At 61.4% G+C, this 13,429-nt stretch overlaps 1 protein-coding gene across 3 annotated transcripts; it reads right to left on the bottom strand.

Moving 5' to 3' along the window:
- Window positions 1-2: 2 nt before the first annotated feature.
- Window positions 3-10,814, bottom strand: PLIN4 (perilipin 4). Of its 3 annotated transcripts, XM_045990873.1 has the most exons (9): window positions 10,769-10,814; window positions 10,605-10,675; window positions 9,959-10,094; window positions 9,032-9,090; window positions 7,471-7,909; window positions 4,513-6,678; window positions 4,213-4,400; window positions 2,292-2,378; window positions 3-2,217 (listed from the first exon to the last, which is right to left on the bottom strand). In XM_045990873.1, exons 2-9 carry the CDS (start codon window positions 10,653-10,655, stop codon window positions 1,885-1,887), a joined length of 3,459 nt encoding a protein of 1,152 aa, XP_045846829.1. In that variant the 5' UTR covers window positions 10,656-10,675; window positions 10,769-10,814; the 3' UTR covers window positions 3-1,884. The 3 variants fall into 3 exon arrangements, with proteins under 3 accessions (XP_045846829.1, XP_045846828.1, XP_045846827.1); XM_045990872.1 differs by having other exon boundaries at window positions 4,513-7,909; window positions 9,032-9,087; XM_045990871.1 differs by having other exon boundaries at window positions 4,513-7,909.
- Between the last annotated feature and the right edge of the window lie 2,615 nt (window positions 10,815-13,429).

The raw sequence follows: 13,429 nt of genomic DNA on the forward strand, positions 1-13,429 counted from the left end.
GGTTTTTTTTAATGAAAGTCATTTTTATTGGCTCGGTTTTCTAGGGTTGCTGGTGCAGCTGTCCAGGGACAAAGGTTTAAGCCACAAAGTGACCATTCACGGCGAGTGTGAACTGGGTCTGACACTGCCCCGCCCAGCGTGGGCCTGCAGGGCTGGCGGTGAAGGAGAGGGGAGGTGGGAGGCGGAGGCTGTGGTCTGATGCTCTTGCATGCGGCCGCCAGGGACCAGACACTCTCGAAGGGCCTTGCTCCAGTTCCTGCTCCTAGCCGGGCTGCGGGTGAGACCCGGGTCCCTGGCACCAGCCGCTCGGGGCGCTCAAGCCATTCAGGTCTCGGGGGGTGCTGTGGGCTAGCCGTTGTCCTTGATGTTCAGAGGGCGTAAGCGTTGTGGGGCAGGCCTTGTTTCATGACCGTGGACAAGTGTCCCTCCCCCTCTGGGCCTCTCGCTCCTCACCTGTAAAGGGACCCCAGGCTCCCGGGGCCGACACGGGGATTTGGACCGTGTGTGCGGTCCCCGGCCAGGCCCCTGCATCAGTAGTGGCGACACCGTGTGTCCTCTGCCCGCCCCCGGTCATCTGCCTCCGTCCCAGCCAAGGCCGTGCTGGGTGTGGGACTTCTGAGCCTGGCGACCCTCCCTTTGGGCTGGCTGGGTTGGAGCTCTGGTGACCGCTCAGTTTGCACGAATGGCTGTGCGCCCAGCGCCTCTGCCTGTGGCGGAGACTGAGGAGCAACAGGCCCGAGGGGCTACCTGACCCGCACACAGGTCTCACCATGGCTGGGAGCCAATGGTGACCCTTTGGTGAATGACGGCCTTGCGTCCTGAGCTTGGAGCACCCCATTGTTTCTGGGAAGGGGCTGGTGTGAGGGCGCCTCAAGCCTTCCTTGAGGGAGGGAGGGAACCTGATGGGGGGCTGTGGGTGGGATACAGGTTCCGGGAAGCGGGGGCTTGCTTGGCTGGGCTCCCCCCGGCTGGAGGACAGGGGAGGCCCAGTGAAGGGGAGCCTCAGCTTCCCCACGTGCCACCCACCTTGCGTGGCTGCCCTGGGCATTTAGGGACAGTGTGGCCGGGGAGGAGGGGACCCTACATGCATCCCTGCCCCTGTTCTGCAGCCTGGGGTGGGCGTGGGACCGCGTTGAGCACATTTTGTCATGGACCCCCAGGGCCCCATCCCCCACGGGGGAGTCCCCTCACTTCTTCCTCGGCCCAGGGCCTTGGGGACCACCAAACACCAGCTCTGGGGGTGGGCCGAGGCCCAGTCCGGTCCCCCATCCGGGCCAGCGCACGGCTGTTGTGACTGCTGCGGCTTCCGCCTCTCAGAGCCCCTCGGCCGCACTGGACGTCAGCAGAGACGGTAGGGGCCTGCGCCAGGTGACCGTAGCATTCTGGTACCTTCTGGTGCATGGAACACGATTTGCTGAGGGCCGGGTGTGTGCGTCTGGCATGAGGACGGGGCTCCGGGAGCCCAGGATGGAGGAGCACCTGCGGCACTGGTAGCTAAAGGACCCAGGTTGGGGTGCCCCAAAGATAAAGGGGCGCCTAGTTGAGGCTGCTGAATGGAGAACCTTCCAGACCTAGGGATGTTTCCACTTGTCTTGCTAATAGGAGGACTTGCTCAAGACCGTCAGGGGAAGAATGCCCTCTGTCAGCGGTCTTCGCGGCTCTGGGCCCCTAGGCCAGGAGAAGGCCCAGCGGTGCTTGGGAAGAAAGGGTGGACGGCATAGGCAGGGCCAGAGCTGGGTGTGCGGCATGGCCAGACTCAAAGGTCCTCGGTGCCCCCGTAGGTGCCAGGCAGCACCAGCTGGCAGAGTCCAGACCTTCGGGGGGTTGGAGCTGGTTTGGGGCTGGGGAGCAGGCTCTACAGAGGGCTCTGTGGGCAGGAGGGCCCTACAGCTGCTGCCCAGTGGGGTGCAGGGCAAAGGGCCCCACGAGCCAGCAGAGCGGCGGGCCGTGCTGCACGCTCTCCAGCATCTGCTCCAGCTCCCGCCATGCTTGGCGCACCGCCCCGCGGCTCTGGGCCAGGCGCTCTGCCGGCGGCTCTCCCACGGAACGGGCCGAGGAGACCAGGCCATAGAGCTCACAGAGGCCGTGGCGCGCCCGCCCAACCTGCTGCTGGAGCTCAGAGGGGAGGCCCTGGAGGCTGGAGGCCAGGGTGCTGTAGGCCACGTGCAGCTGCTGGATGAGGCCGCAGGCCCTGGACAGAGCCCTGGAGTCCAGCACCTGCAGGGGAGGTAGGGGTGAGGTAAGCAGGGGTTGAAGGAGAAGAGCGGGGGCCATGCCCCTTTCTTACATACCTCTTGGGGAACGCCTTCCTCCACTCTGCTGCTCAGACCCTGGTCCACCCATGACTGGCCTTCTGGAGCCTGCTTGGCCTTTTCAATCTAGAAAGAGAGTCCAGCAGAGGAATTATGGCTTCTCAGCAGATCCTTTCACACACACTCCCCTGGGGACATTCCTGGGACTGGCCCTGGAACCTCGTGCCTAGACCTTTCCGTGGCATGGTGGAAAAGCCACAAGTTTAGAGCCAGCAATGGGCAATAATCCCTATTCTCTTTGGGCTTGTCAGAGACCAAATAATAAACTTGTCACTTCCCACCTCAAAACCCTCCCCTGGCTCCCCAGTGCCCTTTGGATAAAATCCAGCTCTTCACCATGGCCTGCACTGTTCCTTGGGACTTCCCAGACCGCCGTCTCCTGCTGACACTTTGTCACCCTCTGCTCTGGACACGCTGGCCTCATTTTGTCCTCTAACCACTTCCAGCATGCTGTTGCCTCAGGGCCTTTGCACATGCTGCCTGCTCAGCCTGCAGCATGCTTCCTCTGGCCTTTCATGTGGTGCCCACCCAATCTCAGCTCTAGGTTGTCCTCCAGGTAAGGCCTTCCCCAGCCACCCAGTGCGGTGGCCCTAGTCCCTCCTTGTCAGATTTCATTACTCTCCTCAGAGGCACGTAACTGTCGACTTATCGCAGATATTTGCTTGTTTGCTGTTTATCTCTCCCCTGGGTGGAGATAAAGTTCTTTTGGCAGCTTTTCTTCCTTGATTGTTGGGTCCCCGGCACATAGGAGCCTCCCCAGCCCCACCAGCAGTTAGCTGACCCATCTTCATGGTCCCAGCAGCTCGTGGGAGGACAGTACATGGGCCAGGTGTGGACTCCTAACTTGTGATTACCCTCCTAGCACACCTTGCCGCGACTCCCATCTGGGGCCCGCTAGTCAACTTCCAGGTTCCCCCGTCCAAAACCAAGCTCTCGCTGTTCACTCCCAACCCGCTCGGCACCCCCCTGGGGTCCCCTGCTAACAATCTCCCACACGGAGTGCCTGGCGGGCTCAGTTGGGGGAGCGTGCGGCTCTTGATCCTGGGGATGTGAGTTCGAGCCCCATGTTGGGTGTAGATGCTACTTAAATAAGATGCTTTAAAAAAATCGTTTTTTTAAAAATCTCTGAGGTGCTTTAGGATCCCTCTTTCTTGTGCCCCACATCTAGCCTGCCCACAGACCTTGGCAACCCTGCTCTAGAGGCACATCTGGGACATGGGTGCCTCTCGCTCTCACTGACACTAAGCCCTGAGGCCCCATCATGCCATTTGCCAGGATTTTTGCAAAGACCTCACTGATCTGTTCTCCCTTCAGTAGCCACAGTGACCCTCTAACAAAAACCTCTGTTGGGTCAGGCCGGTCCCCTGTCCCTGAGCGCTGGGTGGGGGCTGAGCACCATCCCGGGCCCAGCCCCCTCGACGCCGGGAGCACCTTTGCTCGCAGTCATGACAGCTACAGATGCCCCCAGACATGGCCCAGTGTCCCCGGGGCCCGATCATCCCGTCTGCACCTCACTGGATTGGACCAGTGGTCTTCAGACCGTGGCTCAGCAGAGAGCCCGGGGCCCTGATTGAACGCACCGTGGCGAGGGCACATCCTGGGGGTCCTGAAGGAGGCGGTATCCCCGGGCTCCTCACTGCACATGTAAGTGAGGCCGATGTATCCGAACACCTTAAACCTGTGACCTTGGGAACCCGGAGGTGCTCAGAGCTGGGGGTCCCTCACCATGTGCATGCGGCCCAGCACCGCCCCCCGCCCCCCAGCGTGAGTGGCGGGTGTCAGCGGTGCGGCCAGATCCCCGACCACAGGGCCCTGCAAATCCTCGCAGTCTCCGCGCGTGGCTGGGGGAGCCTGGGGAGCTATTCTGAAGAAGGGGCCGTGGGGAGGGCAAGGCTCTCACCTGCTCGAAGGACTCCTCCAGCTGGGCCAGCGCAGCCCGGGCCTGGAACTGGCCGTGCTGCAGGTGGCTCAGGGCGTGCTCGAACGCCCGCTGCCGGAAGCCCGGAGCCAGGTCGCCCAGACGCACAAAGTAGCTGCCGCGGTCAGCCGTGAGCACCTTTGGCCCAGGCTCAGAGGCGGCAAGCTGAGCTGGAAAGGAAGATGGGATTCCTCAATCCGAGAGGGCCCTGGAGAATCCAGGGCTTGGGTTTTGCAGAAACCCAGCCCCGCTGGGAGGTGGGCCCAGCCGCGCTGCTCTCACCTTGCTCCTTGGCATCCATGGGATAGAAGATCTCCCCCAGGTCCCCCAGCTCGTCCCGCGGAGTCGCGAAGCTCATGGCTCCTGCGTGTCCTGCATTCTCCCTGCCCAGGGGGGCCCCATGGGTGCCTGTTGCCGCAGCAGTGGCTTCCCTGCCAAGGTCCAGGGTCGCACAGAGAGTGTCCGGGGCGCTGGATAACCCAGAGGACAGAGCCTCCTGGGGTCTCAGGATGGCCTGTTCCCCGCCTTTGCCTGGGGCTCTGTAACTGGTGAGTCCACTCCAGACACTGTCCTGGGTACCGGGTAACCAATTCTGGACAGTTTGCCCTGCCTCTGTGGCCACACTCCCTGCACCGGTGAGCCCAGTGGACACTGCATCTTCGGTGCCCGTCAGGATGGCCTTGGAGGTGTCCATGCCCATGTGGGCAGCTCCTTTGGCCACATTCATGGCACCGGTCACACCACCGCACACGGTGTCCTTGGTGCCCGTCAGGAGGGTCTTGGTGGTGTCCAGGCCAGTCTGCACAGTGCCCTTGGCCACACCCAGTGCGCTTGTGAGCCCAGTAGATAGGGTGTCTCTGGTGCCAGTCAGGACAGTCTTTGAGGTGTCCAGACCTCCTTGGACAGTTCCTTTGGCCACGTTCATGGCACCGGTCACCCCGCTGCACACAGTGTCCTTGGTGCCTGTGACGATGTTTTGGGTCGTGTTGAGCCCAGTTTGCACGGCTCCCTTGGCCATGTTCGCTGCCCCTGTCACCCCCGTGGACACTGCATCTTTGGTGCCCGTGAGGACGGTCTTCGTGGTGTCCAGACCTCCTTGGACAGCTCCTTTGGCCACATTCACGGCACCGGTCATCCCACTGCACATGGTGTCCTTGGTGCCCGTGAGGACAGTCTTGGTGGTGTCCAGGCCAGTCTGGACAGTGCCCTTGGCCACACCCACTGCACCTGTGAGCCCAGTGGACACTGTATCCTTGGTGCCCGTGAGGACGGTCTTGGTGGTGTCCAGGCCAGTCTGCACGGTGCCCTTGGCCATACTGACTGCCCCAGTGAGCCCAGTGGACACTGCGTCTTTGGTGCCCGTGAGGACGGTCTTGGTGGTGTCCAGGCCAGTCTGGACAGCTCCTTTGGCCACGTTCATGGCACCGGTCACCCCGCTGCACACGGTGTCCTTGGTGCCTGTGACGATGTTTTGGGTCGTGTTGAGCCCAGTTTGCAGCGCTCCCTTGGCCATGTTCGCTGCCCCTGTCACCCCCGTGGACACTGCATCTTTGGTGCCCGTGAGGACAGTCTTTGAGGCGTCCAGACCTCCTTGGACAGCTCCTTTGGCCACATTCACCGCACCGGTCACCCCACTGCACACGGTGTCCTTGGTGCCCTTGAGGACAGTCTTGGTGGTGTCCAGGCCAGTCTGGACAGTGCCCTTGGCCACACCCAGTGCGCCCGTGAGCCCAGTAGATAGGGTGTCTTTGGTGCCAGTCAGGACAGTCTTTGAGGTGTCCAGGCCAGTCTGGACAGTGCCCTTGGCCATACTGACTGCCCCAGTGAGCCCAGTGGACACTGCGTCTTTGGTGCCCGTGAGGACGGTCTTGGTGGTGTCCAGGCCAGTCTGAACGGTGCCCTTGGCCACACCCAGTGCACCTGTGAGCCCAGTAGATAGGGTGTCTCTGGTGCCAGTCAGGACAGTCTTTGAGGCGTCCAGACCTCCTTGGACAGCTCCTTTGGCCACGTTCACAGCACCGGTCACCCCGCTGCATACGGTGTCTTTGGTGCCAGTCAGGACGGTCTTGGTGGTGTCCAGGCCAGTCTGCACGGTGCCCTTGGCCATACTGACTGCCCCAGTGAGCCCAGTGGACACTGCATCTTTGGTGCCCGTGACGATGGTCTTGGTGGTGTCCAGGCCAGTCTGGGCAGCTCCTTTGGCCACATTCATAGCACCGGTCACCCCACTGCACATGGTGTCCTTGGTGCCCGTGAGGACAGTCTTGGTGGTGTTCAGACCAGTCTGGACAGTGCCCTTGGCCACACCCACTGCACCTGTGAGCCCAGTGGACACTGCGTCTTTGGTGCCCGTGAGGACGGTCTTGGTGGTGTCCAGGCCAGTCTGGACAGCTCCTTTGGCCACGTTCACGGCACCGGTCACCCCGCTGCACACGGTGTCCTTGGTGCCTGTGACAATGTTTTGGGTCGTGTTGAGCCCAGTTTGCAGCGCTCCCTTGGCCATGTTCGCTGCCCCTGTCACCCCCGTGGACACTGCATCTTTGGTGCCCGTGAGGACAGTCTTTGAGGCGTCCAGACCTCCTTGGACAGCTCCTTTGGCCACGCTCATGGCACCGGTCACCCCACTGCACACGGTGTCCTTGGTGCCCGTGAGGACGGTCTTGGTGGTGTCCAGGCCAGTCTGGACAGTGCCCTTGGCCACACCCACTGCACCTGTGAGCCCAGTGGACACTGCGTCTTTGGTGCCAGTCAGGACGGTCTTGGTGGTGTCCAGGCCAGTCTGCACGGTGCCCTTGGCCATACTGACTGCCCCAGTGAGCCCAGTGGACACTGCGTCTTTGGTGCCCGTGAGGACAGTCTTGGTGGTGTCCAGGCCAGTCTGGACACTGCCCTTGGCCACACCCACTGCACCTGTGAGCCCAGTGGACACAGTGTCTTTGGTGCCAGTCAGGACGGTTTTGGTGGTGTCCAGGCCAGTCTGGACAGCTCCTTTGGCCACGTGCATGGCACCGGTCACCCCGCTACACACGGTGTCCTTGGTGCCCATGAGGACAGTCTTGGTGGTATCCAGGCCAGTCTGGACAGTGCCCTTGGCCATGTTGACTGCCCCAGTGAGCCCAGTGGACACTGCGTCTTTGGTGCCCGTGAGGACAGACTTTGAGGTGTCCAGACCTCCTTGGACAGCTCCTTTGGCCACATTCACAGCACCGGTCACACCACTGCACATGGTGTCCTTGGTACCTGTCACGACAGTCTTGGTGGTGTCCAGGCCAGTCTGGACAGCTCCTTTGGCCACATTCACGGCACCGGTCACCCCGCTGCATACGGTGTCCTTGGTGCCTGTGACGATGTTTTGGGTCGTGTTGAGCCCAGTTTGCACGGCTCCCTTGGCCATGTTTGCTGCCCCTGTCACCCCCGTGGACACTGCATCTTTGGTGCCCGTGAGGACAGTCTTGGTGGTATCCAGGCCAGTCTGGACAGTGCCCTTGGCCACATCCACTGCACCTGTGACCCCAGTGGCCACAGTCTCCTTGGTGCCCATGAGTGCAGACCGGGTCATGTCTAGGCCTCCCTGCACCACACCTTTAGCTGTGTCCACCATGTTGGCCATCCCGGAGGAGATGGCACCCTTGGTCTTGGTCATCGTAGAGCACACCAGGTCCTTTGCCCCAGAGATCATCTGATCAGAAAGAACACATGTGGTCAAAAGGAGAGCTGGAGACATTACACCCCAGACTTCAGCCAAGCTGATCCTCTGTGTGCCTCAGGAGGGGGACTGTCCCCCAGAAAGCCTGCCGCTCACCTCCCGCCTGACAAACTTTCCTCTCGTGCACGTATCCAGCCTCAACCAGCCCTGTCCCGGCGCCAGATCATCCCCATTGTTGATGGCAGGTCCCTACAGCTCGGGAGCCCTTGCCAAAGTCCCCTGAGCTTGGGCTCAGTGCCACTCACCGAATGACACCGTGGGTTCACCCTGCCTACTCTTAACTTTTGGCAGATTTCAAGCCTGGTTTCCCCATGAGTCGGGAGACCAAGTCACTTATTAAACGGAACGTCTTCAAGTGAGGGAGGAGAATCAACATTTAGAAGAGTAATACTTGCAAAAGGACAGGGACAAGTGTTGGGGTTGAGTCATGGGACGCTGTCAGTGATTTTCATCACTTTTGACCTCCCCAAGGGCGGTTTCTCCAGTTAGTTAAACCAACAAAGGTGGTGATGGTCTCAGAGTGCCGGCACGCAGTTTCAAGCCCAAGTGTGCTGTTCGTAATCCGGGGCTCCTGCACCGGCGTGTTCCCACCCTCCACGGGACACTGGCCAGTGTCTGCGGACGTCTGGGCTCGCCGGGACTCGGGGGAAAGGGTGCTCCTGGCATCGAGAGCACCCCCCACCCCCGTCATCGGGGCAGCCTCCACCTGCCCAAGGTTCAGGTACTACCATACCATGCCTTGCTGTGTGACTTTTGGCAGGTTGCTCGCCTTCTCTGTGCTTCACCTGCCTTGTGGGTTATTCCGGCTCCCTTCCTCCTGGGGCTGGTCAACTCTGAAGCAGCGTGTGGAAAGCACTCAGCCAAAGCGCGTAGAGCCTTGCCATGTCCGGCAAGGGGGCAGGACCGTGCCCATGTCACCGACGTGCCAACAGAAGCTCAGAAGGGAACCAGTGCCGGGAATCCCACAGCAGGACACACACAAGGGTCTGCCCTCGGCTTGGCCTATGACAGCCCCTCAGAAGGCAGGAACCGACACAGCCCGGGAGGGGCCCCAGAAGGAGGCAGAGGCCACCAGGCTCAGCCGGCACCTCTCACCTGATCCGAAGGCGGTGGCAGCTTCTCCCCGCGCTCTGTTGGGTCCAGGTTGGTGGCTGCTGGGAGGACAGGAGCTGGTCAGGCAACCAGGAAGGGCGAGGGACGTGGGCTGGCATCAGCCACCCCAGTGCCCGTTGCGTAATCGGTGGGCACAGCCTGAAAGGTCAGGAATGTCCCAGCCACCCTGCCAGGGACAGCGGAAGATGACACCCGTGGCCATTGGTCTGGTGCTGTCGCTGGCCCTGCCAGAGGCTCCCCTGACCTCTGGGGTCTCGGGCTCCTCTCTGGAGTTTTCCCTGCCTGGACACTCCCCGGAGGGGGCCCGCAGGAAGAGGATTCAGGGCCCCGCCCCCCCCAACCCTGCCGCAGCCGGCAGCTGCCCACTGGGCCTGGGTATGTGGAGCAGAAGTCAGCTGCTCGGGGCTCTGGCCCAGAGGGAGGCCCGGTCCAGGCAGCCGCCCACCCCCAGGCTCCCCTGCATCAGTCCCTCTGCGTGCCCTGGGGCGGCCCAAAGCGTGGAGGGCCCCCCCAGGCTGTGTGATCCCCTGGAAGCCAGTGCCCCTTTCTGGGAACGGGGAGGGGAAATCCTCAGTGAGCTCAGACATGGGGAACACTCAGTCTCTGGTCCATGGTGCATCAGAAATGGGGTGGGAGGCAGGCGAGGGGTCGAGACAGTAAGGGACATCACAGGGAGCCAGGCTGTGTTCCCAACCCCTCTGTTCCTGCTCATGCTGCTGTGGGCCACTCACCTGCCGTCTTGATGCCTCAGTTTCCCCATCTGGCGCTGAATGAGCATGCCAGCCCGTCGCGTCTATGAGATGTTGCTAACGCATATGAACCACCCCCAAATAGCCAGAAGCCCCGCTGGGGGGTCTCTTCCTGGGGCCCACCGCCAGAGCCCCTGCTTCCATGGAGCTGTCCACTCACCATCAGTCTGGGGCCGGGCAGAGGCGGCTGTGGGATCCGCGACGGGCCGGGCCTCTTTCGCTGAACTGTGGGCGCCGGCCATCAGGTTCCGCGCAGAACTGAAGCCAGGCAGAGACCCGAAGAAGCTCCCCAGGGTCTATAGGGGACAAAAGGGCAGGGCCAGGCCTTAGGGGCAGGGCAGGGAAAGCCTCAGACAGCCCTGGGTTCCTGGGTCACCTCACTTTTGCTCCTGGGTGGCCCCAGGAAGGAGTATTAGCCTCTCTGAGGCTCAGTTTCCTTGTCTGGCGAATGGGCAGGGTCAGCCTGCCTCCCATACAGAGGAGAAGGTCATCCTCTGGGTCTCTAAAGACCTTTTCCTTTCACGGCCCCCATTTCACAGATGGGGAAACCGAGGCCCAGAGAGGGGCCATGGCTGGCTCAAGATCACAGTGAAGAAGGAGCTGAGAGTTGCTCGCGTCCCCCTCTCCTGCCCTCGCCCTTCAGCTTGGGACAGGAGAGAAGCGTGGGTTCCACGGCTCTCGGAGCCTTCCCGCCCCACCTGGGAAGCCCCTGTGGACCCCAGTACGGGGAGGTCACCTTCTCAAGGCTCTGGGGGGGGTGTCTCAGGCCCTGGCAGGGATCTCCCCCTCTTACGCCTTCCCCTTACCTTGCCCTTGGGTTTGGGAGGATCCCGGCCTCCTTTGTCTGGGGCAGACATGGTGATCAGACCCTGAGCAGCTGGAAGGGGGCAGAGAGGATGTGTGAAGAGGGGTCCCTGGGCAGCCCCCCCGGCCACACCCCCAGCCCCAGCCCTGCCCTGGCATTTCTCACCTGGAGTGAGTGAGGGCCCCCGGAGCCACAGGAGGTGCAGCGGGCAGCGGGCTCTGCTCTCGGCTACCAGGCCTTATAGGGTCTGGGGCAGGCACGGCCCCGCCCGCAGAGGCAGGCAGCCAGCTGGGGGAGGGCCCTGGGTAGTCACGTGCAGCCTGCCCTGCCCCGCGTGGGCCCTGGGCCCGGCACCTTTCCCCTGCTATCAGCACCAGGCGGCCTCTGCCCACGGCCCGCCCCCACTGGCTTGATGGATTCTGGGGCCATCCCATGCCCCGAGGCACTGCCTGCGCGCTCATTGCTGCTTTGCTGGGACACCTCGGCCAGTGAACACCCTGGGGCCTCAGTTTACCCTTCCAGACTCCTCACCGTGGCCCACAAGGTCCTGTTGTCTCCCCGTCCTCACCTCTTCCAGCTCTCTGCCCCCCCTGTACATTCTGCTCCAGCACATGGGACTCCTTGCTGTCCCTCCAACGCACCAGGCATGGTGCTTCCCCAGGACCTTTGCACATGCTTTCCTTCTACCCGAGGGCCCTTCCCCATAACACGCAGCTCCCTCTCTCTCCTCCCTCAGGCCTGTTTTGTTCCCAGCAAGGTCTCCCGCAATCAATTTATACCTGGTGCACACACAGCATTTAATAAACATTTGGCTAAATGGGCCAACTCATAGGACAGTTCTGAGTGCGAAGCATGGTCAAGCATGTGACCTGTTTACCCCAGTGCCTGGTACCCAGCAGGTACTCAACAAACATTAGCTTAGCATTGTCCAGGCAGAAAGAACAGGGTCTCTCCTGGGCAGGGAGGGGATGTGTCAATCTCCAGGAGGGATTTCCCTCGAGAAATTAGGGCCAAAATGCAGACGGGTCCAGGGTGCCAAAAGAGCCGGGGGATTTTGGGAGTGAGATCCAGGCCTGGTGGGCTTGGGACAACCCAGGGTGACTTCTTGGAGGAGGCATCCTCTGCCTGAGGCCACAGAGCCAGAAAGCGGCAGAGACAGGATTCAAATGCAGCCGCAGAGTCTATGTGCAGAGTGGGCTGTCTGTGGGTTGGTGCAGAGGCCGGCAGACAAATGACGCCCTCCCTGAGCTAAGTTTCCCTCCGACTGCTCCTGGAACAGGGATCCCAGTTGTGTGTTGGGGGGGTAGGGGCCAGACCCCATTGGTGGCTCTGGGCACCGAGCTGGGAGGAGGGAGGGTTCAGACACAGCCTGATGACCCCTAAGTCATCTCCTTGGAGCCATCGCTGTGTTTGCCAAACAGCTGGGGAACAAAATGGGGATGTCCCCCAAACGCTAACCTCCCAGCCAATCCTTCCCAAAGGTGGCAGGGGAGGAGGGAAACCCTGGGTGTGCTCCTCCCCTTCTCACAGGCTGCCACAGCACCGTGAGGGCAGAGAAACGCAGCCAAGATAATAAAAGTGATCACAAACGTCCGAGTCACGTCCCGCCCTCCTCTGCCCACAGCCCCCCAGGGATCCCACTTCCCTGGAGGAAACCCTAGTCTTCCTCACGGCCCTGGCCCCTATCACCTCCCTGTCCTCCCCCTCTCCCTCTCTCCCCTCGACTCATTCTGCTCCAGACACACTGTTCCTCCAACACACCAGGGCCGGTGCCGCCCCAGGGCCTTTGTGCGGGCAGTGCCTCCTGCCCAGAAGGCTTGTCAGTCTTTGCTCTGAGAGGTCTTCTGGGACCCCCTTCTCCTATTTAAAAATATACACCCTTCCTTCTACCCTCACACACCCCCTTCCTCCAACCCTTTTATGTTTTTCATCATCTAGAAAACTAAGACATGATCTGTCCATAGTTTGTTGTCTCTCCCGCTGCACGGGAAGGCCCCAGAGAGCAGGATTTTTACCGAGTTTGCTGCCTGCCTATCCCACGGGGGTGGAGTGAGGGAAAGCTTCCTGGAGGAGGTGGCATTGTGGCCGGGGCTTGAAGATGGACGGGATGTGTCCGAGAGATGGGTGGGTGCTGGGGAGGGAGAGGACTCCAGGCACGGCCTGTGCAAAGGCCTGGCGGTGGGGGAATTGCAGAGTTCGGTGGGAATGCGGCATGCCAGGGTAAGGGGTTTGGATAATTGGTTTGAGGGTGCATGGGAGCCATGGACGTTCCTGACCAGGGGAGGGGAAGTTAATCTGGCTAGTGGGAGGTAGTTCAGCCTCCCAGAGCTGCCCCTGGGCCAGATCCTAAGGAAGCCAGAGGCCACCCTGACCTCACCACATTACACTGCGGTGTCCTAACACCCCACCCAGCCACAGGGGAGTCTGAGGGGCGGCCAAGAATTCGGTCAAAGGATGGGAAGGCCCCCAAGAGACTGGCCCGTGGCCCTTCCCCTACCTCTGTCTGTCTCATTCTGACCAGCGCAGCTGGAGAAATCACAGCAACGTCAACACCCGTGGGTCTAGGGAGGTTGGCATAGGACGGGCTGCCCTGTCTGACTTCTTTCTCCCTCTGCTCCCGTTCTGTCTGACTTCTTTTTCCCTCTGCCCTGTCTGACTTTTTCTCCCTCTGCTCCCGTTCTGTCTGACTTCTTTCTCCCTCTGCTCCTGTTCTCTGCAGTTGCTAAGAAATTCATTTATACTAAAGTGTGAATAGCTTCCATTCCAGGAAGCTGCATCTGGGTGCCTAACCCATGTGGACCGGGCGCTAGAGGTGGGACTCGACAG

This window comes from Meles meles, chromosome 20 (genome assembly GCF_922984935.1).
Source record: "Meles meles chromosome 20, mMelMel3.1 paternal haplotype, whole genome shotgun sequence".
Taxonomy (NCBI): Eukaryota; Metazoa; Chordata; class Mammalia; order Carnivora; family Mustelidae; genus Meles; species Meles meles.